General features: G+C 38.6%; 2 protein-coding genes across 2 annotated transcripts; both read right to left on the reverse strand.

Annotated features, from left to right (window-relative positions):
* Window positions 1–116: 116 nt before the first annotated feature.
* On the reverse strand, window positions 117–5,886 carry LOC120743329 (troponin I, fast skeletal muscle-like). The gene is made up of 7 exons (XM_040046933.1): window positions 3,005–5,886; window positions 1,263–1,295; window positions 1,092–1,131; window positions 837–965; window positions 662–751; window positions 377–550; window positions 117–294 (listed from the first exon to the last, which is right to left on the reverse strand). The coding sequence occupies exons 1-7, from the start codon at window positions 3,142–3,144 to the stop codon at window positions 217–219; spliced, it is 684 nt and encodes a 227-aa protein (XP_039902867.1). The 5' UTR covers window positions 3,145–5,886; the 3' UTR covers window positions 117–216.
* A 127-nt stretch (window positions 5,887–6,013) lies between these two features.
* LOC120743333 (troponin I, fast skeletal muscle-like) lies at window positions 6,014–11,437 on the reverse strand. Its single transcript, XM_040046938.1, has 7 exons — window positions 11,246–11,437; window positions 9,820–9,852; window positions 9,190–9,226; window positions 8,309–8,437; window positions 7,999–8,088; window positions 6,296–6,469; window positions 6,014–6,204 (listed from the first exon to the last, which is right to left on the reverse strand). Exons 2-7 carry the CDS (start codon window positions 9,825–9,827, stop codon window positions 6,127–6,129), a joined length of 516 nt encoding a protein of 171 aa, XP_039902872.1. The 5' UTR covers window positions 9,828–9,852; window positions 11,246–11,437; the 3' UTR covers window positions 6,014–6,126.
* Window positions 11,438–16,716: the final 5,279 nt, after the last annotated feature.

Here is a 16,716-nt window from a genome sequence, read left to right on the forward strand (position 1 = left end):
TGATTGAACTCAGGAGTAAGTGAATATACAACAGCCCGTATAAATTAGCCCAACTTAAATTAGCCGTTAAAATAAAAAAAGAGCGCCTTGAAAAAAGTGCAGCTTCACAGCATTGCCTTATTCCAAAAAGAACATTTAATTGCACATCAGAGGCAACAGTGATGAAGAGCTGTAACATCCCAGAATGAGCAAAACAAAAGTTGGATGAGAAAGTCTTTAAGAGGTCTCAAACATCTTCTTCCTGTCAGCCTTGTCCTCAATGTTCTTGCGCCAATCGCCCACCACCTCAGCAGACTGCAGGACACAAACACAGCCCACCATCAGCAACAGTTAACTGTTTTTAGCTCTCTTAAACAATCAGCCTGCAAACACTCACCTCCTCCTTCACTTCCTTCTTGACCTGCTTCAGGTTGGCCCTGAGGTCCATGTTTACCGTGTGTTTGGAGCCCAGAAGAGCTTTAAGCATGGCGTCGGCACTCATACGCACTTTCTTCAAGGCTGGTTTCTTCACTCCGGCCAGCTCGATGACCTTCATCTTCAGTTCATTGATCTGAAGTCAAAAGGAGAAGCTCAAAGGCTGAACAGAGCAGATAAACACAGACCCACGTATACTGCAGCACACAATCTGCTAAAAGGAGGACAGATGCACACAATCCTCCACCTCTTTGTCGGCCTTTTCCACTTTGACCTGGGTGTCGTATCTCTCCTCATCAATCTTATCAATGGCCTGATGCAGCTTTTTGCAGAAGTCCTGTCGAGAATTAAAAGAAAAAAAACAGATGCAGTTGTTGTCATATAAACAGCCCATCATGTAAGAGTGAGGTTGACGTTCTTACCATCAGAGCTGCCTGGTCTCTGCTCAGGTCGAGGGCGGCACAGTTCTCTGCGAGGTAAGCTTCTTTGGTGACGATGATTTCAGCAGCTTCCTGCTCGAGCAAGTTGGCAGCGATTTGCAGCATTAAACTCTGAAAGAGGACGACAAAGAGATTCCACATTATTACTGCTGTGTGTTGTACTGTTGTTCTTGATGCTGCTTCATTTACTTTTGGGGCCACTTAGATGCAGCGCTGATAATCTTAACAGAGTCTCACCTTGAGATGATGCCTGCGGCTTGACGTCATCTTCTTTCCCCTTTAATTCATAAAGACGCGACATATTTAAAACAACATTCGAGTATTCTGATGTAAACTCCTCACAAAATGAAGAATGTGATATCCTGATTGGCTCTTTCAAAGTGTTTTACACAGAATAAACATACTCACTCAGACATTGTGGCTTCCTTCAGGTTTCTGACTCTGGTAATAATCCGAAAAAATGAAGAAGAAAATGAAAGCAAAGATTTGAGACAATGTAGGTAACAAAAGATTACATTCAGTAAATTCAATTAATTTATTACCTCCACCAAAGAGGTCACGTGTTAACCATGGGCAACTGAAACGTGTGGTGTGTACCATAATATATAAAAATCTTAAATGTCACACCACATATGACCTCTAAACTCTTCTTCAAGGTCAATATACTGATCTGAAGATCAACGTGATAATAATCCAATATAGAGCTGTTTAAAACTACGTTTCCTGCTGCCTTAGTTTGTACTGACAGCGTTAGGAATATGAGGAAATATGGGAATTCGAAATCTATTCCAATTATAGTTTGAATCCAAATATCACGTCACCTATTACCTCATCTTTACACACACATCTCGTCTTTATTTTTACTGCACTACAAACTCCATAAAGTAGATTTAAAAAGAATAAAGAGAACAAAATGAATGTGAACGAAAAACAACACTATTCCCAAAAAAGTAAACTGCCCAGAGAGTGAGCTGAGGTTTGGGTGCCTGTCAGTTACCAAAGATGGTTTTACAGGCTGAATCATGGGATGTTTTTTCTATTATTTTGCTATTAAAATGCAACTTGGTGTAGAAATATGTGTTAAAATCAATAAGTACATCACAAATACTCTTAAAGTTCAGTTTTGTTCTGCTCTTTTTTTGATGTCTCCCTCTGGAAACTTCCCCCGACAGCCTTCACAGGAGGTTTGTGCATTTTTGGTCATTTAAGAATAGAAACTTCAGGGTGAATCTTGTGCCAGCTGGGCCACTGCTAATCCTGGCTCAGTGTCAAAGGTCAACCATCACATGTCGGAGAGTAAGGCAATCCAAGGGGACGACATTGAGATGTGAAAATTATCAAACTGTTAAAAAAATGATTTAATTTATATTTTCTGTCATTTGATCCCAGCTGATTAACTTTAGGACAACACCTGAATCAGACTGCTGCAGGCTTTTACACGTGTAGTTCATTCACTTTCACATTTTACTAATTATTTTACTGGCAGAGACAATTGCTCATTATCTCGGTGCAGCAACATTTTCTCTTTCCTTTTGCCTTTCAGGTGAGCTCAGGTGGATGTGCTGGAACCATCTGATTTTTCTGTTCTTTGACCCTGCAGGCTGATAACTGTTTGAGTCGATTTATTTACAGATTCTAATGCAGTTGAATAAAACTATATGTGCATTAATCACGAGTTTTAATACCATGTTAATAATTTTAAAAAATAAGAAGGAGCTTAATTGTGATGTTCAGTGTGAAAACGAGATAGAAATGTCTTTTAACCAGTTTGGAAAACTCATTTTTGAAACAATAAATCAGTTTCTTGTTTATTTATAAATATGGAAATCTAGTTTGTTTTTTTAATCTTACAGTAGTTTTATGTAGATTTTATAGTTTTATGCACATAATGTAAGGGAGCAAGATGGTAAAACCATAATATATAAACAGGAAACGTCCAAAAAATATGAAAACTTTACTCATTACCTCAGTTATGATTGAAAAATTCAGTAATTCTGTACATAATAATTTTCTTATTGAATACATTCATTCAAGATTTATATATTGAAGGTTTTTTTAACCTGTTGAGATTAATCTGCACCAGACTCACTAAATTGTATTTCCTGTGAGGATCAGCTTCACTTTAAGCATTAAGTAAAAGAGTTTCTCACCTACAAAGTGATGATGAGGAGGCCGGCAGAGACTGGCTGAAGGGCTGGGACGCAGTGAGGGAGTCACTGATTAAAAAGCTAACTCTGTGGGGTATATATGGGCTTGGACGGGGGTTTGGCTGTTCAACTTTTATGGCCATGAGAAGCCCCGAGACCGACCAGGCCAATCAGCTCCTGAAATGCCTTCATCCTTTGACCAGTCACCTCATAAATAGTCAATCCAAGGCGGTCAGCAGTCCTCCTTGGGACAGGTCAGGCTGACAGCTGGACATGAGGCACTATGCACAGGGAGATAAGGAAATGATGAGACTTAAATCATACTTAATATGACTTAAAGTTTGGGATAATTTCTAGTTTAGGGCATTCATAAATCAGCAAAACCAGCTGTGACAACGTCAAGAAATCAAAACCGAGGGGATGCAAAGAGATAAATTAAAAAAAAAAAAAAAAACATTTATTTTGGGCATCAGATTAAAGCATTAAATATTTGAAATAGAGTTTGTCTTCAAGCTTCACTGTGTTTAAGCAGTTTCTTGTGATGTAAATGTTGGATAGATCAGAGATTCTGGAGGTTTTTTGCAATTATCTACAAAACGAAAGAATGCACTTAAACTGCACATACACCCTTTGTCATTAGGAGTGCGTTGCCTTAATAATTCAGAGATTTGTGCAGAAACATGCTTTAAAATACAATCAAAACTTCCGTGATCCACAGTATCTGCTGCTGTGGTATGAAGTTCTGGATGCAGACATTGTTAAAATACTCACGTTACATTGGCAGCAACTGAAAAGAAAAAAGAGATAGAAATTTTAAAAACGGCAATAAATAGAAACAGTGAACATTTTCACATATAAGGCAAAGAAAGACAAATATGATAAAAACTGTGACTCACCTGAAAATGTCCATTTGAATGTGGTTTTGTAATCAACACAAAAATCCAAAATTTTTAGTAAAAAAAAAACAAACAAAAAGCAAAAACAAAAAACGTCTTAAAAAACAGCAGGACGTTACCCATCCTGTTCAGTCAGTTAGCATCATCGTCAAAAATCAAAGCCAAACTCAAGAGTTTCAGAAGTCATGGATCAGTCCTCCCAGATCTGCTTTGATAGACTGAAAATCCTAATTTTACTTTTGAAACATTTTGACTGGATACATTTTTATGAGTTGATGGCGTTTGCAGAGGACTGCAGATAGAAAACTTTAAAGAAGTCCAGTGCAGGAAATCCTCTGCTGACCCCGTGTGGTCAGAGGTGTGTATTATCTGTTCTTCATCATGTTACTAGAGATCTGAGAAAAATCTCAATATCTATATATATATCTATATATATATATAGATAGATAGATAGATAGATATAGTAATAATTAAGAATAAACACTCTACATGAACAAGTATTTTTAAAAAGTGTAGAGATCTGTCACATGACCACATACAACTACATTCTGCTATATATATATACAAAAGGGAAGCTGTATTGTAAATGCAGTATGTATATGCAGTATGTATGCAGTTCTATAGTGTAATGTTCAGATGTATAACAAAAATTATGAATTTTAATTTTTCAATTCCAGAACTCATTTCTTGTTCATTCGTGTTATGTTGTCATTTTGTCAGTTTTTGTAGACTGTAACTAAAAATGGTCACGCAGAGGTTTTATCTAATAAATGATAAGTGTAGAGCAAGTTTCCAACATAGCCAGACTGTCATGGTTAGACCACAGTTCTACACAGTGTGAGATAGTGGTGATAGTGTATTAGGCCCAACATTGTAATTTTGAGAAGAAAGGATCTGATTTAAGGAAAAATGTCTCTGTTAAAAGAAAAAAACTTTACAAAAATAAAAGTTTTCTTATCAAATAACCAAACTTTGCAAAGATGCATCAGTCTTACTAGACCACAGACAGCACTGCCTGTCATTTCTTATGGCAATAAAGATGTACTTTCTTGCCATAAAAATATAAAATCATTATATTGTCACAAGCCTTCTTCAGTTTAAAGTTTGGTTAACTGGAAGTATATCACATTTACCTACTGAAGGCTGTCTGGCTTAATGGGAATCTACCCAACATCAGGAGACAACTGTCAGGTCAGTTTATCTGATTCATTGAGAAACTGCTTCTCAATCCTGGAGTTGTCTTGCTTCTGGTAAATGTTAGCTTTCCTGCTAACTCAGACATTTTTGCTTTTGTACATCAGAAACTGTAGCATTCTGTTTTTAACAATGCAACTGTGGTCTGATAAAATCAATTCAATATTGCAAAGTGTGGGATTCTAGGTTACTCCTTTGAACATAGAAGGGCCCTAATCCACCCAGCGTAGATTCACTGTCCAGCTTTATATACAGTCTATAAGGGGGAGGGGCCTGTATTTTCTAAATACTGTGAAGTGTGAATTACAAAAGGAAAAGATTACATTCACTTTTCACAGCTCCCTGAACACACTATAACCCCTTCTATATAGTGATAAATGGCTTTTCCAATTGCAAGTCGACATCACTGCTACACTAATGATGCCGTAGGAAAAACATGGATATTGTGTCTTGTCCCTCACTGACATGCACAGCACTACAAAGAGCACCTTCAAACAGAACTCGTTAACAATCAGCTGCAAGTTTTTGTTTTCAATTTTTAAGCTTTTTTTATGTAAAACTTCACTTCAACATGTCGTCATTGCAGAAAAAAAATGTACTGTGGTTTCTGTTCCAAATCAACATTTGCTTTAATCATGGACAAAAACATAGAAAGACGAGCTCAGCACTGTAAAGTTTGAAAACAGTGCGCTGTGCACTCAGTTTGCAGTGTTGTGCATCACTGAGTCAAAGACAAAACATCCAACGAGAGCAGGGGTAGGAAATTAAATACATTTATTACAAAAAGTCTAGGAGCAGGAAGGTGCTAAAAGTGAACATCAGTACAGATGGAAACAGGAAGTTACACTAATGAAAAAAGTTTAAGCAGCTTTTACCCTTTGAAATGTATAAAGTTATACAAATGTACAATAACAAAGCAGGCTGAAACTTACAAATTTAATGAGAAAAGGGGTTTTTCAATTCAATGAGCAATGCCAGAAATTCCATAAAAAGTGCTAACATCCCAGAACAGCTACAAGAGCAGCGAGCAGTTCTTTAGGAGGCCTCGAACATCTTCTTCCTGTCAGCCTTGTCCTCAATGTTCTTACGCCAGTCACCCACCGCCTCTGCAGGCTGCAGGAAAAACAGTGACAGTCAGAGACAGTCAAGACTTTCTAGTCTCCTAAATGAATCTTAAATTAAAATATTAAATGCAAACACTCACCTCCTCTTTCACCTCCTTCTTGACCTGCTTCAGGTTGGCCCTGAGGTCCAGGTTAACTGTGTGTTTGGAGCCCAGCAGAGCTTTCAGCATGGCATCGGCAGACATGCGCACTTTCTTCAGAGCGGGCTTCTTCACTCCAGCCAGGTCGACCACTTTGATTTTCAGGTCATCGATCTACGAGCGACCAAGCAGTTTAAAGGTGAAACCAAGTCGAAAGCAGAGCAGTGCGGACGCATTTAGAACCAGCAGTGAAACGCTGAAAACGCTTTACATTTTGCATGCACCCTACATCGGTGTTTTATCTGTAATGTGAGTTTATCACATTAGCAGTGCAGGAGGGGCTCTGCTTATGAAAACTAAACTGCTACTGCTACTCAGACAATGATATTTCCAGAATGTCTGATTTATTTATTGATTTATTTTAATTTGCAGATTACACAAATATCTCCGGCTCTGTGAAGAATTTGCAACAACTTTTGAACCTGATCAACTTGATCAGGACTCAGAAATTAAAAAAAGCTTAACATAAATTAATTATCACTAAATTTGAAAAACAGACAATTCAAAGTATTATGTATAAAATAAATCAAATTTAGATACTTAAATAAAATGTTAAGATAGAGTGAAATTAAATTCCTTGGTGTGACAATAAATGACAAAATTTGCTGGAAATTAAATATACAATATATTTTGTTGTTACTTTATTATCCATATTTAAATGTTAAAAATAAAACAGTCTAATCAATAATCATTATTAATGAGAAAAAAATTATCTCTCATGCATCTAAATTGTAGGAAATATCAATAATAAAGAATAAAGCAGACATCATCCACAAAGAGAAAGGATTTGTGCTCATCCAGATAACTTCAGGGTTTAACCTTGGTGCTCAGTATTACTTTCACTTCTTCCTGGGGAACATCACCATGGTAACTTACACTGCAGATCTAACCTGCTCTGTAGGAGGTAATGTTCTAGATTTGAGACTAATAGGTATGAAATAACCACAGATCAGTCAATTCTAAGGAAAATAACATGATTTCTGAAAGACCCTTGAAATATGGAAAGAAATGTGGATTCTCATGTGCAACAATTTATGATACTAATTATGGGAGGAGGAGGCCCCGGGGCAGACCCAGGACACGCTGGAGAGATTATATCTCTCGGCTGGCCTGGGAACGCCTTGGTATTCCCCCGGATAAGCTGGAGGAGGTGGCTGGGGAGAGGGAGGTCTGGGCCTCTATGTTTAGGCTGCTGCCCCCGCGACTCGGCCCCGGACAAAGCGGATGAAGATGGATGGATGGATGGATTATGGGACATCTATTTATATTTGTTGAAATTATATCAAATTTGTATGTAGATCAAACACAGAGTTCAATTTGTTCTTTATATGTCGTCTCTATTGACTCCCAGAATATTAAACAGCTGCAGCTGAACAGATAAAAACTAAAATTGTCTTGACTCAGCTTCAAATAGGCTTTTAATACAGTAGCCCTACTCCAATCTTACCAACCTGATTATTACGGTGAACCTTTGTACTTGATGCTTTAACTCTTGTGCAAATCTTGTGCAAGAAAGAAGGTGAAAGAACAACCTACCTTCCTGTTTTGTTTACAACTATATCACACTGAGTGATTTCAAGGTTAACACATTCTGTGGATGTGAAAAGCTGCCAGTCTGTTCTGCAGAGCAGGTGGAAGTGTACCTCTTTATCAGCCTTGCCCACTTTGATCTCCAGGTCGTACCTCTCTTCATCAAGTTTGTCGATGAGGGCGTGCAACTTTTTGCAGGTTTCCTGAGCGAACAGACACATCCAATGTTTGGTTACTTAGGACTCATCTTTAGTGAGGATATTATAGTTACAAATATCCTCACTAAATGAATATTATAAATAAGAGCTGACAAGAATTCGGAAATCCTCAAATAAAAGAACCATCGTCTGCATGAAATAATGATAAAGGGAATATTCAGAATGATTTCCATTCAGCAGCTTTCAGTTGAGCTTTGACTCTCACCATGAGAGTTGCCTGGTCTCCACTCAGCGCAGGAGGGGGGCAATTCTCTGCCATGTAGGTCTGCTTAGTGGCTGCAATTTCCTGTTTCTCCTTTTCAATCCAGTTCACTGCGATCTGCAGCATCAAACTCTGCAGGACAAAAAAAAAGTCAACAAGTCAGTAGTAATGAACCGTTGAGTGCGAAAGTGAAACCTGAATACTTTAAAATGTTCAGCAGAAACACCTTTGGCTGTATAGAGGTCTATGGGAAACTAGTCTTTGAGTCAGTTGACCTGTGACCTCAGAAAACACTTTGCTGTTGAGTTTATGGCTTATCTGTTACTTTTAACACTTGGAATATAGCACGGAGTTCATTTTGTCAATTTTGTCATTTTGTCAATCGTCATTAGCATGTAGAAAGATAATAAAGTAGGGTTGGGTTCCTGATATATTGGCCTATATTTGCCAGTATGTGAGTATAATGACGGATAAATGAAAATTAAAAAAAATAAATAACAAAGAGACAGGACACAAAAAACTATGCAAACAATGTTGCATAGTCTGTCCACCAGAGGGCGCTGTGTAATTAAATGTTGACAACAGGTGCTTGGAAGACCAGAAACCCCACCAGCTGATCTGAGCTGAGTTGGGGAGCGCACAAAGGACTGATCTACAACTTGCTGTGACAATAAAGAAAGATTACTTTTCAGCTGCATTGTCATATTATCTTTCTAACTCATAAATAACTACACATAAGCATTAGGTAACCCCATTTGCTTAATGTGGTTGACGTTACAGTATCAACATCCATCTTTTATTTACAGTCGATACAGAGAACATGCCAACTTTCTTTTTAAAGTAATAAAACCGTTCAAAGCTCAGAAAGACTGCCGACGACATACCTTCAGATGATGCCTGCGGCTTGAAGTCATCTTTTTTCTGTGAGGAGTGAACACAACAGTCTCTGTCACAACTGCAACAGCAGTAATTCAAACAGCTGTACAAACACAGCTAGAAAGAAAATGACATGAAGTTTTTAAAGTTTTCCCTCCTAATTTTCTTCTTTGCACTTTCATTTCTGATCATTTTCTTTCTTTAGCCTGTTTGACCTTTCCTCATTCTTTTTCCCTGTTTTAGTAATTCCTCTAATTTTCTCCTTTATTTATTTCCTTCTTTCTGCTCTTTCCTGTATTTTCCTTTTCATTCTCTCCTCATTTTGTTCTCTTTTCTGCTTTTGTTATTTCTTCTTTTTAAATTCCTCCCTTTTTTCTAAATCCTCTTCTTTTTTCTGTTTTTCCTTCTTTTTTGTCAATTTTTGCCTTCCTTTCCATTTTTTCCATCCTCCTTTTTCTTCTTTTGCCCTCTCCTTCCTTCTTTTCCTCTATTAACGTTTACTTCCTACGTAAGATCCATAGTAATCTTATGTTCTTAACTTTAAGTCTTAACTCAGCATTTTCATTTGATCCAGTGAAGTCCAGTAAAATACTTGCTCCACTAAAATCACTGATATATGATGAAGAGACAGCACTTACTCAGACATGTTTATGGTTTCTGTTCTTCACAATCTGTTTGGAGAAAGAAACAGAAGAAAAACTCATCAGGATGGAAACATATGAGACACCTTATTTGTATGAAATGTGATCTATTCAGCCAGTTGATGAGCAGCTGAGTGATGACAGAGCTAACTTTGGGGTTGGGGTCAAATGTGGCCACTGACGCCTGCGATAAGCTCCTTTACAGGGGTTCATAACTAAATATCCTTGGGGAGTTAACACTTCAATTCCTTTCCCAGAGAAGAATCTTTCCAACAGAATGTGCTGCGGCAGCAGCTTCGCGGCCAACACCAGCGGGTAAACACACCCCAAAAACAAGGCAGCCGGTCCCAGAGTCAAGTTTCAGAAGATATATTTAATGAGAATAACGCACAGGTTTAGTTTTCCAGCTGAAATATGACACAAAGAAGCTAATTTAAGGCAAGAAGGTTTATAGTTTTGGGCTATAAAACTTCTAAAACTGTAAAACAAAAAGAAGAACTTTTATATTTGTGCAGTCCACAAATCAAACCGTAAAACACTCAGAATCAGCTCCATGCTTTACCAATCAATATACTTTAAAAAAAAAGTAACAAACAATTACATTTTGTGATGCTTATAGCAGAGTGACTTCACAGCTTGAGAAATGTTTAACAGTGGAGCACAAATTCCCTAAACAGTCAAAAAGGAAACTAATATCCATCATAACACCTCATTTTTTCCATGTTTTTTCCTTCCTTCCTTCAGGACATGTAAAGATCCTGATCTTTAAAACTCAGTCAAACAACAAAATACAATAAAATGTACTTTGATTTTACTTTTAATGCTTCATAAATAGTTTTTACAGAGAAACATACAGAAAAAGAACAGATATTCCCAAACATAAATCTGTAAGACGCATCGCAGTAACAACTGTTCTGATTATTTTAGGAAAGAAAAGTAAACTCGTTCCATAAAATGCTTTCCAGTAATTTCAGCAACAGAAAACTCTTAAACTAATCTTGAAATCAGTAGAAATATCCCAGCTTTGTTTTTGCTTTCTAAAAGAAATTAAACATCTAAAAAAATAAACCTAATGAAATAACTAAATAAAGAATGACTTCTGCGGATTGCGTTCATACATCTAAATTTTATCAAAACTTTCCAAAACTGCCAAATGTTCCCAAAATGTAGAAATCTTCATAGAAAGTCAAAATCAACTGAGAGCATCGTTCAGTCTCTGCAGCGCTGCTCAAACACACAACGCTCAGATCGCCCTGGTTCATGTTTCCCTTCAGTTATTAACAAACCCCAGAGGTCAAGACTTTCATCACCTTAGCGCTTTCCCCCAAAAGATTCCACATAGCAGTGGTTTCATATCCGTTTACCAGCTCTGTACAGACATGCAGAGAGAGGAGGAGGAGGAAGATAGGGAAACTGGTCTCACCTACGACGAGACGGAAAGTCCAGGAGGAGGGCAGCAGTGGCCAGTGGCAGTGGGAAGAAATCATCCCAGGGGTGTATATATATGAGGTATCAGATATGGATATGGTGCTCCTGTTTATGGAAATGCAGAATCCTCAGACCAATCGGCCAGCAAGATCCTGAAATATCATCAACCCCTTCCAACTTCACCCCATAAATCAGGGTTTATTGAGGAGGAGCCTGATTTCATTTTAGGACTTTGCTGGGTGCCACCGGGATGCTATAAAAGGGAGGAAGAGAAGGATGATGATGATTCACATTTGATATGAAACTATCAGAGTCCAAATATTTCACTGGGTGATCATGGGACTGCTGGAAATAGAGGGACAGTAAAAACATTTTTGGCTTGTTATTGAACTCAAGATGCTCAAATCCAAAAAGTTGGTAAGAAGTTGTGACAAAACAAACTTTTCAGGCTGGTTTTCACTTTTGAGTCATTGATTAAAGGATGATTTTTCTCTTTTTTACATCACTACAAGCAGTCAACACCCCTTGGTTTCATTGTGTTCCTTTAAAGATTTACAGGTCCAACATGATTGCTTAAATGTGTCAAACCTCTCAGGATTCAAGGAGAAAGGTCTAAAAATGCATTGAATTCATTCTTGTGGGTAATTTACATCAAAATGTAACTGTATCTATATCTATGTGATAGTCAAGAAGTCACTTTGTCTTCTGGAGTCCTAAAGTGTCAGACCTGGGTGTGCCAACATTGGAAACATGAGCATTTTATCACTAATTAGAAGGAACATTTCTCACAAAGCACACAACCTTTGAAGCTGGCATGAACTTAAATCCCAGCATCTCCATGTTGTCACCTTCATCTCCACAGCTGCCTGACTCGTCTGAACGCAGGACGGGGCTAAAGCCTGGTTTTCCCGGTAATGATAAAAAATAAACAATTCAATTTAATCCTCAGTGGACCAAAATAAAGATGCAAACATTGCTAATGTGGGATGATATCTCTTGTTTGAGCTTACCTTCATGTAACTTCTGAAGATGGATCACATGAAACCAATTCCTAAAAGCCAGAAGGGATGTGTTTTAGTCTAAAAACTAAGTTTCTAATGGATAATTTAACTTTTAAGTTCTGAAAAGCTGATCTGGGATTGTACCGGCGATCAAACTGAACGCTGCGATGAATGAAGAGCGCTGGACCGAGCGGAGTTCAGGAGGTGGCTTCAAATAATCAAACAAACAGGAAAACTTTGATATAACTTTTAAACATTGCTCCAAACAAAGTGCTTAACAAGCTCACATTTCTGCAGACTATAAATACCACATTAATGACTTGCTGGCCTGCTTACTGTTTCATATTGGACCTCTTATCTGAGCTATGGCTCTGCCTTCAGAAAGGCTTCCAGATCTTTCTCTGGCTGCAGAAGGACCATGTGGATCAAGTTACGTGTCTTAGATTGAAATGGAGGTTGTTTTTTTCTTGGATGACATAAAATCGCATCAAAGCATTTTACCTTCGCTATTTTTGACCATTTATAAACGATGGACACAGCTGCCAGGAGGGGAAGCTTCAAGCTGAGCATTTTCACCATCACTGGAGACATTATAAAAGATGCTGGTGGGACATAGCAAACACATCATTCTTCAGTCTCAGTGCTTTGGTGCATTCTTAGAAGCTCTCTTTTTTGACCTAGAAACTTTAAGGGCACACAGCGCTCCATGCTGAGATTTGCCCATTTTTACTTGCTTCCACAGCCAGCATGCACCTCTCTTGTTTAGCTTGGTTAAATCTCAGTACTTAATCACTACTTTGTTTTGGTTTAGGAGCAGTTGGAATCATGCAGTGGTAAATGAAACTTGTACTTTACATCAGATGTACAGACACATATGTAAAGAAAAAAACAATACAGCATTCTCTGATTGTAGTTTTAGAGTTTTAATAAATATTGTAAATTAACAATATATTTAGTAACTAATGCTCAAAAATGTAGTGGAGCTGTGAGACTGACCAAATTCTACAAAGAGCCTTTTAGGAAATCAAATAAAAGCATAAAAAAAAAAAAACTGAATTGCTTTGTTTGTTAAATTTTCACTGGCGATCACCTCAGGCCCACGAATGAATGTAAAAGAGTCTGCAGAGCCAAAAGCGTTCAGCAGATCAGACTATAGTCTTATAAGCTGACGGCTGAGGAGGAAGGTGCTGACGGGTCTGAGTGATGCACAGATGATGAAGAGTCATGCTGGGAATGCAGCATTAAGGGGCAACATTTGGGCTCAGGTTTACGGTCCCGTCACAGAGTCCAGTAGGTGTTTTCTATGAAAACGCACGACCTACAACTCGAGCTTCAGGAACGCTCCATACCTCCGGTGTGACTTTAGAAACTCAAATGAAGCGTGCTGCCTTTCCTCACTATGTGAAAGTATTAATAACTATATGTTTATGTTTACACGCAGTTTGATACATGCTCCTGATGCTTGTAGTAGTTTGCTCGGAGTCATCCACCATCTGTGTTCATGTGGCCTCGTGCAGGGATGGTTTGCAGTTAGATTTACTGCCTGTCATTAAGGCTTTCCCAGTGTTAAAATACCATGCATCTATCTAAAGGCATCTCGCAACCAGAGAAAACTGCTGACAGCGATAACATTTGGAAAGTGTAAACAGTTTATTACTCTTTGTTTGTTTCTACTTCAATTTTACAAGTTAGATTTACTGAGCTATGGCTGATTGGGCAAAACAGATGTAACAATTTTTCATGGGATATATACAAAAAAAACTTGTTTATTAATACACATAAGCCAAAGCCAGATGCCAGGTCATCCTCTTCAGCATATAACTGCAGTGTGTTAGCTGCGCACTAAAAAGCCTTGTCCCAATGGGAAGAAAAACGAAACCAAAAAATAAAAAATAAATCACTACGTTGGTGATAAAAATGCTTTTTTAAATCAGTTTCTTTCTTTAGAATAACTTTAGACTTTCAGGCTCAGGCAGGTGATGCTTGGTTTATACTTCTTGTGGCAGTGATGAGAGAGATGGACTGGAGCGATTAATGATGCCAGCATTCTGCTCACACCCCTATAAGGAGACAAGCCCAATGCTTAGGCTGGACCGGAAAACTCACTCAGCAGGTGTGTTTGGTCTGGTGTCATTTTCCTTCAACTCACTCACCTCCAGCCTGACCTCCTTTTAAACCTCCTTTCTGTTCCTTCAGATTGGACATGTCGGTCCGTGCTGGCTGCCGACAAGATAAAGGACCGGACACAAAGTACAGTACAAGTGCTGCCAAAAACTCGCCAACACTGGGAGGTAAAAACAACTCCACCTCACTGATAAAAACACACAATCCTAAAGGTAAATGAGCTTTCTGGGTATACGGTCATGGGCATGTGGTCATCCAACAGTGTGCAAGATGCTCTGGTTACAATGCACCGAGGTGCATTTCTCACTTTTGACTGTAATTTAAAATTGCCACCTGATAAGTGCAAAGTAACACTTTAGCACCACAGCTTGTCACAGTAATTTTTGGAGGAGCTGAAGTATGTGACATTGAGAGCAGCTGATTTCACTAATTAACACGTTTGATTCAGAGAGGAAGAGCTAATCGGTGCGATCGGCTGCTGCTGCGTTGGACTGGAACTCAAACCTGCAGGTTGGACTGCATTACGCTCCACAGATGTACCACGAGCAATGCAGATGCGTGATTAGTGCATGCAGTGTTTCAACTCAGTATTTATTCGCCATCTAGTGGACATAGTTTATAATATTCCCAATGCACACAGAGTGGGCCAGTCCAAAACAAGGGTGACATATAGTATTTCACATTAATGACAATATCGACGCTCATTCTAAACCTGTGGAGAAACTGGCACAGGTAAAAAATAAAGGAGGGCCTTTGTTTTACTTGATTCTTATTCTCATACTTAAAAAGACACATGAAATGCCAATAAGTGCTTAAATTATATGGAAATTTGCAGAAACAGATGAATGTTGTCTTTTGCAACACTAGTGCCTCAAGAGAGGCATTTTAAAGATGGACAAAACTTACATTCCTGCATTTTAATCATGGATGGAACCACGGCAGGTTTCAGTCATCTTTGGGGTAGAGTCGGACTTCATGTTGGCTACATCCATCTTTTACATACAGAGTGATCACAGACTGCAGCCTCCCATAAATTAGCATTGGACACTACTGAACCTTGGTTTTTAATGACACTACAATTAATAGCTGTTATTCCCCTCTTGTTACAATATGTACATGCATACAATCCATATCATCTTTGTCAGAATCCATTGGATTCTACCAACGCTGAACATGGATGACAATCTTTCATCAAGACAGTGTCTGTTATGTTAAAACAAGCCCTCAGATTCTCATCCATCTCTTACCTCTAAGTCCTGAAGACACTTATTCATGTTCAGGCCTCTGAGTATGACAGAGATTATGGTTCCCTTCCTGAAGGTGAGAAGAAGGATGTACTGTGAGCAGCACTTTTCTATGGGTTACTGCAGGTCAGCGTGGAGGAGACTGTAAACGCTCCTCTCCTTGTCTGTTCTCTCATTTCTAATTCTGGCTGGTGTGAATCTAAGTGGAGAGGCAGCTGTTATCTGAGGATATGATGCAGCCGTCAGCAGAGGTCAAATATAACCTGCGGTAACACTGAGCAGTGTGATGCCAAATGCACAAGACATTGTTGACGTGTCAAGTGGAGGAGAAAAGTGGATTAATAAAATCCAATCTCCAAGTGTACCCGTGAAACAAAACGACAGGAGAAACCTACACAGTGGTGTGAAAGAGAAATTTTCCACAGGATTCTTTGTAGTCCTGTGAAAAACTAAATCCACCCTTACTCCTTCATTAGGAAATAAGAGAGTACTTATCAGCCAGGTGCTGTTAGTTAAATGCACTTGATTAACTGATCATCACCAACTATCTGCACCTCTGCAAAAGCAGAAGTTTGGCAGTTTGCAGGTGTGGAGCTTTCAGGTGTGTGTTAACACAAAAACACAATCATGTCAGGAGCGGACATGCCAGCAAATTCACCCCAAGGTCAGAAACTGTGGAAAAAAAACCCTAGAGGTCCAGCTCAGTCTCTGCAGGCCTCAGTTAACATGTTAAATGTCAAAGTTTATGGCTTGTTTGGAAAGGTTGCTGGGAGGAAGCCTCGAGACTTCTGGAGCAAAACAGGACCAAAGTGGAGATGCTTGGTCATAAAGCACAGCAGCCCATTTGGAGAAAACCAAACACAGCATATCAACTATTCACACAGAGGGGGGTTTATGTTTGTCTACCTTTTTACCCTGTAAAGACCAGTGGGCCAAACTTTCCCCACAATAATGTGAAAGACTGGGAATATGGCTAAAATAACAAGGAGTCCAATGCATTATTAGTTATGTCTAAATAAAAGCTTTCTGGAGGGAGTGAATCAAGCATTTTTCATTGAACTAGTGACTCTGAAGCTTTCTTTCTTTCTGTCTTTTTC

Source organism: Simochromis diagramma, unplaced genomic scaffold (genome assembly GCF_900408965.1).
Source record: "Simochromis diagramma unplaced genomic scaffold, fSimDia1.1 OVJJ01000106.1, whole genome shotgun sequence".
Taxonomy (NCBI): domain Eukaryota; kingdom Metazoa; phylum Chordata; class Actinopteri; order Cichliformes; family Cichlidae; genus Simochromis; species Simochromis diagramma.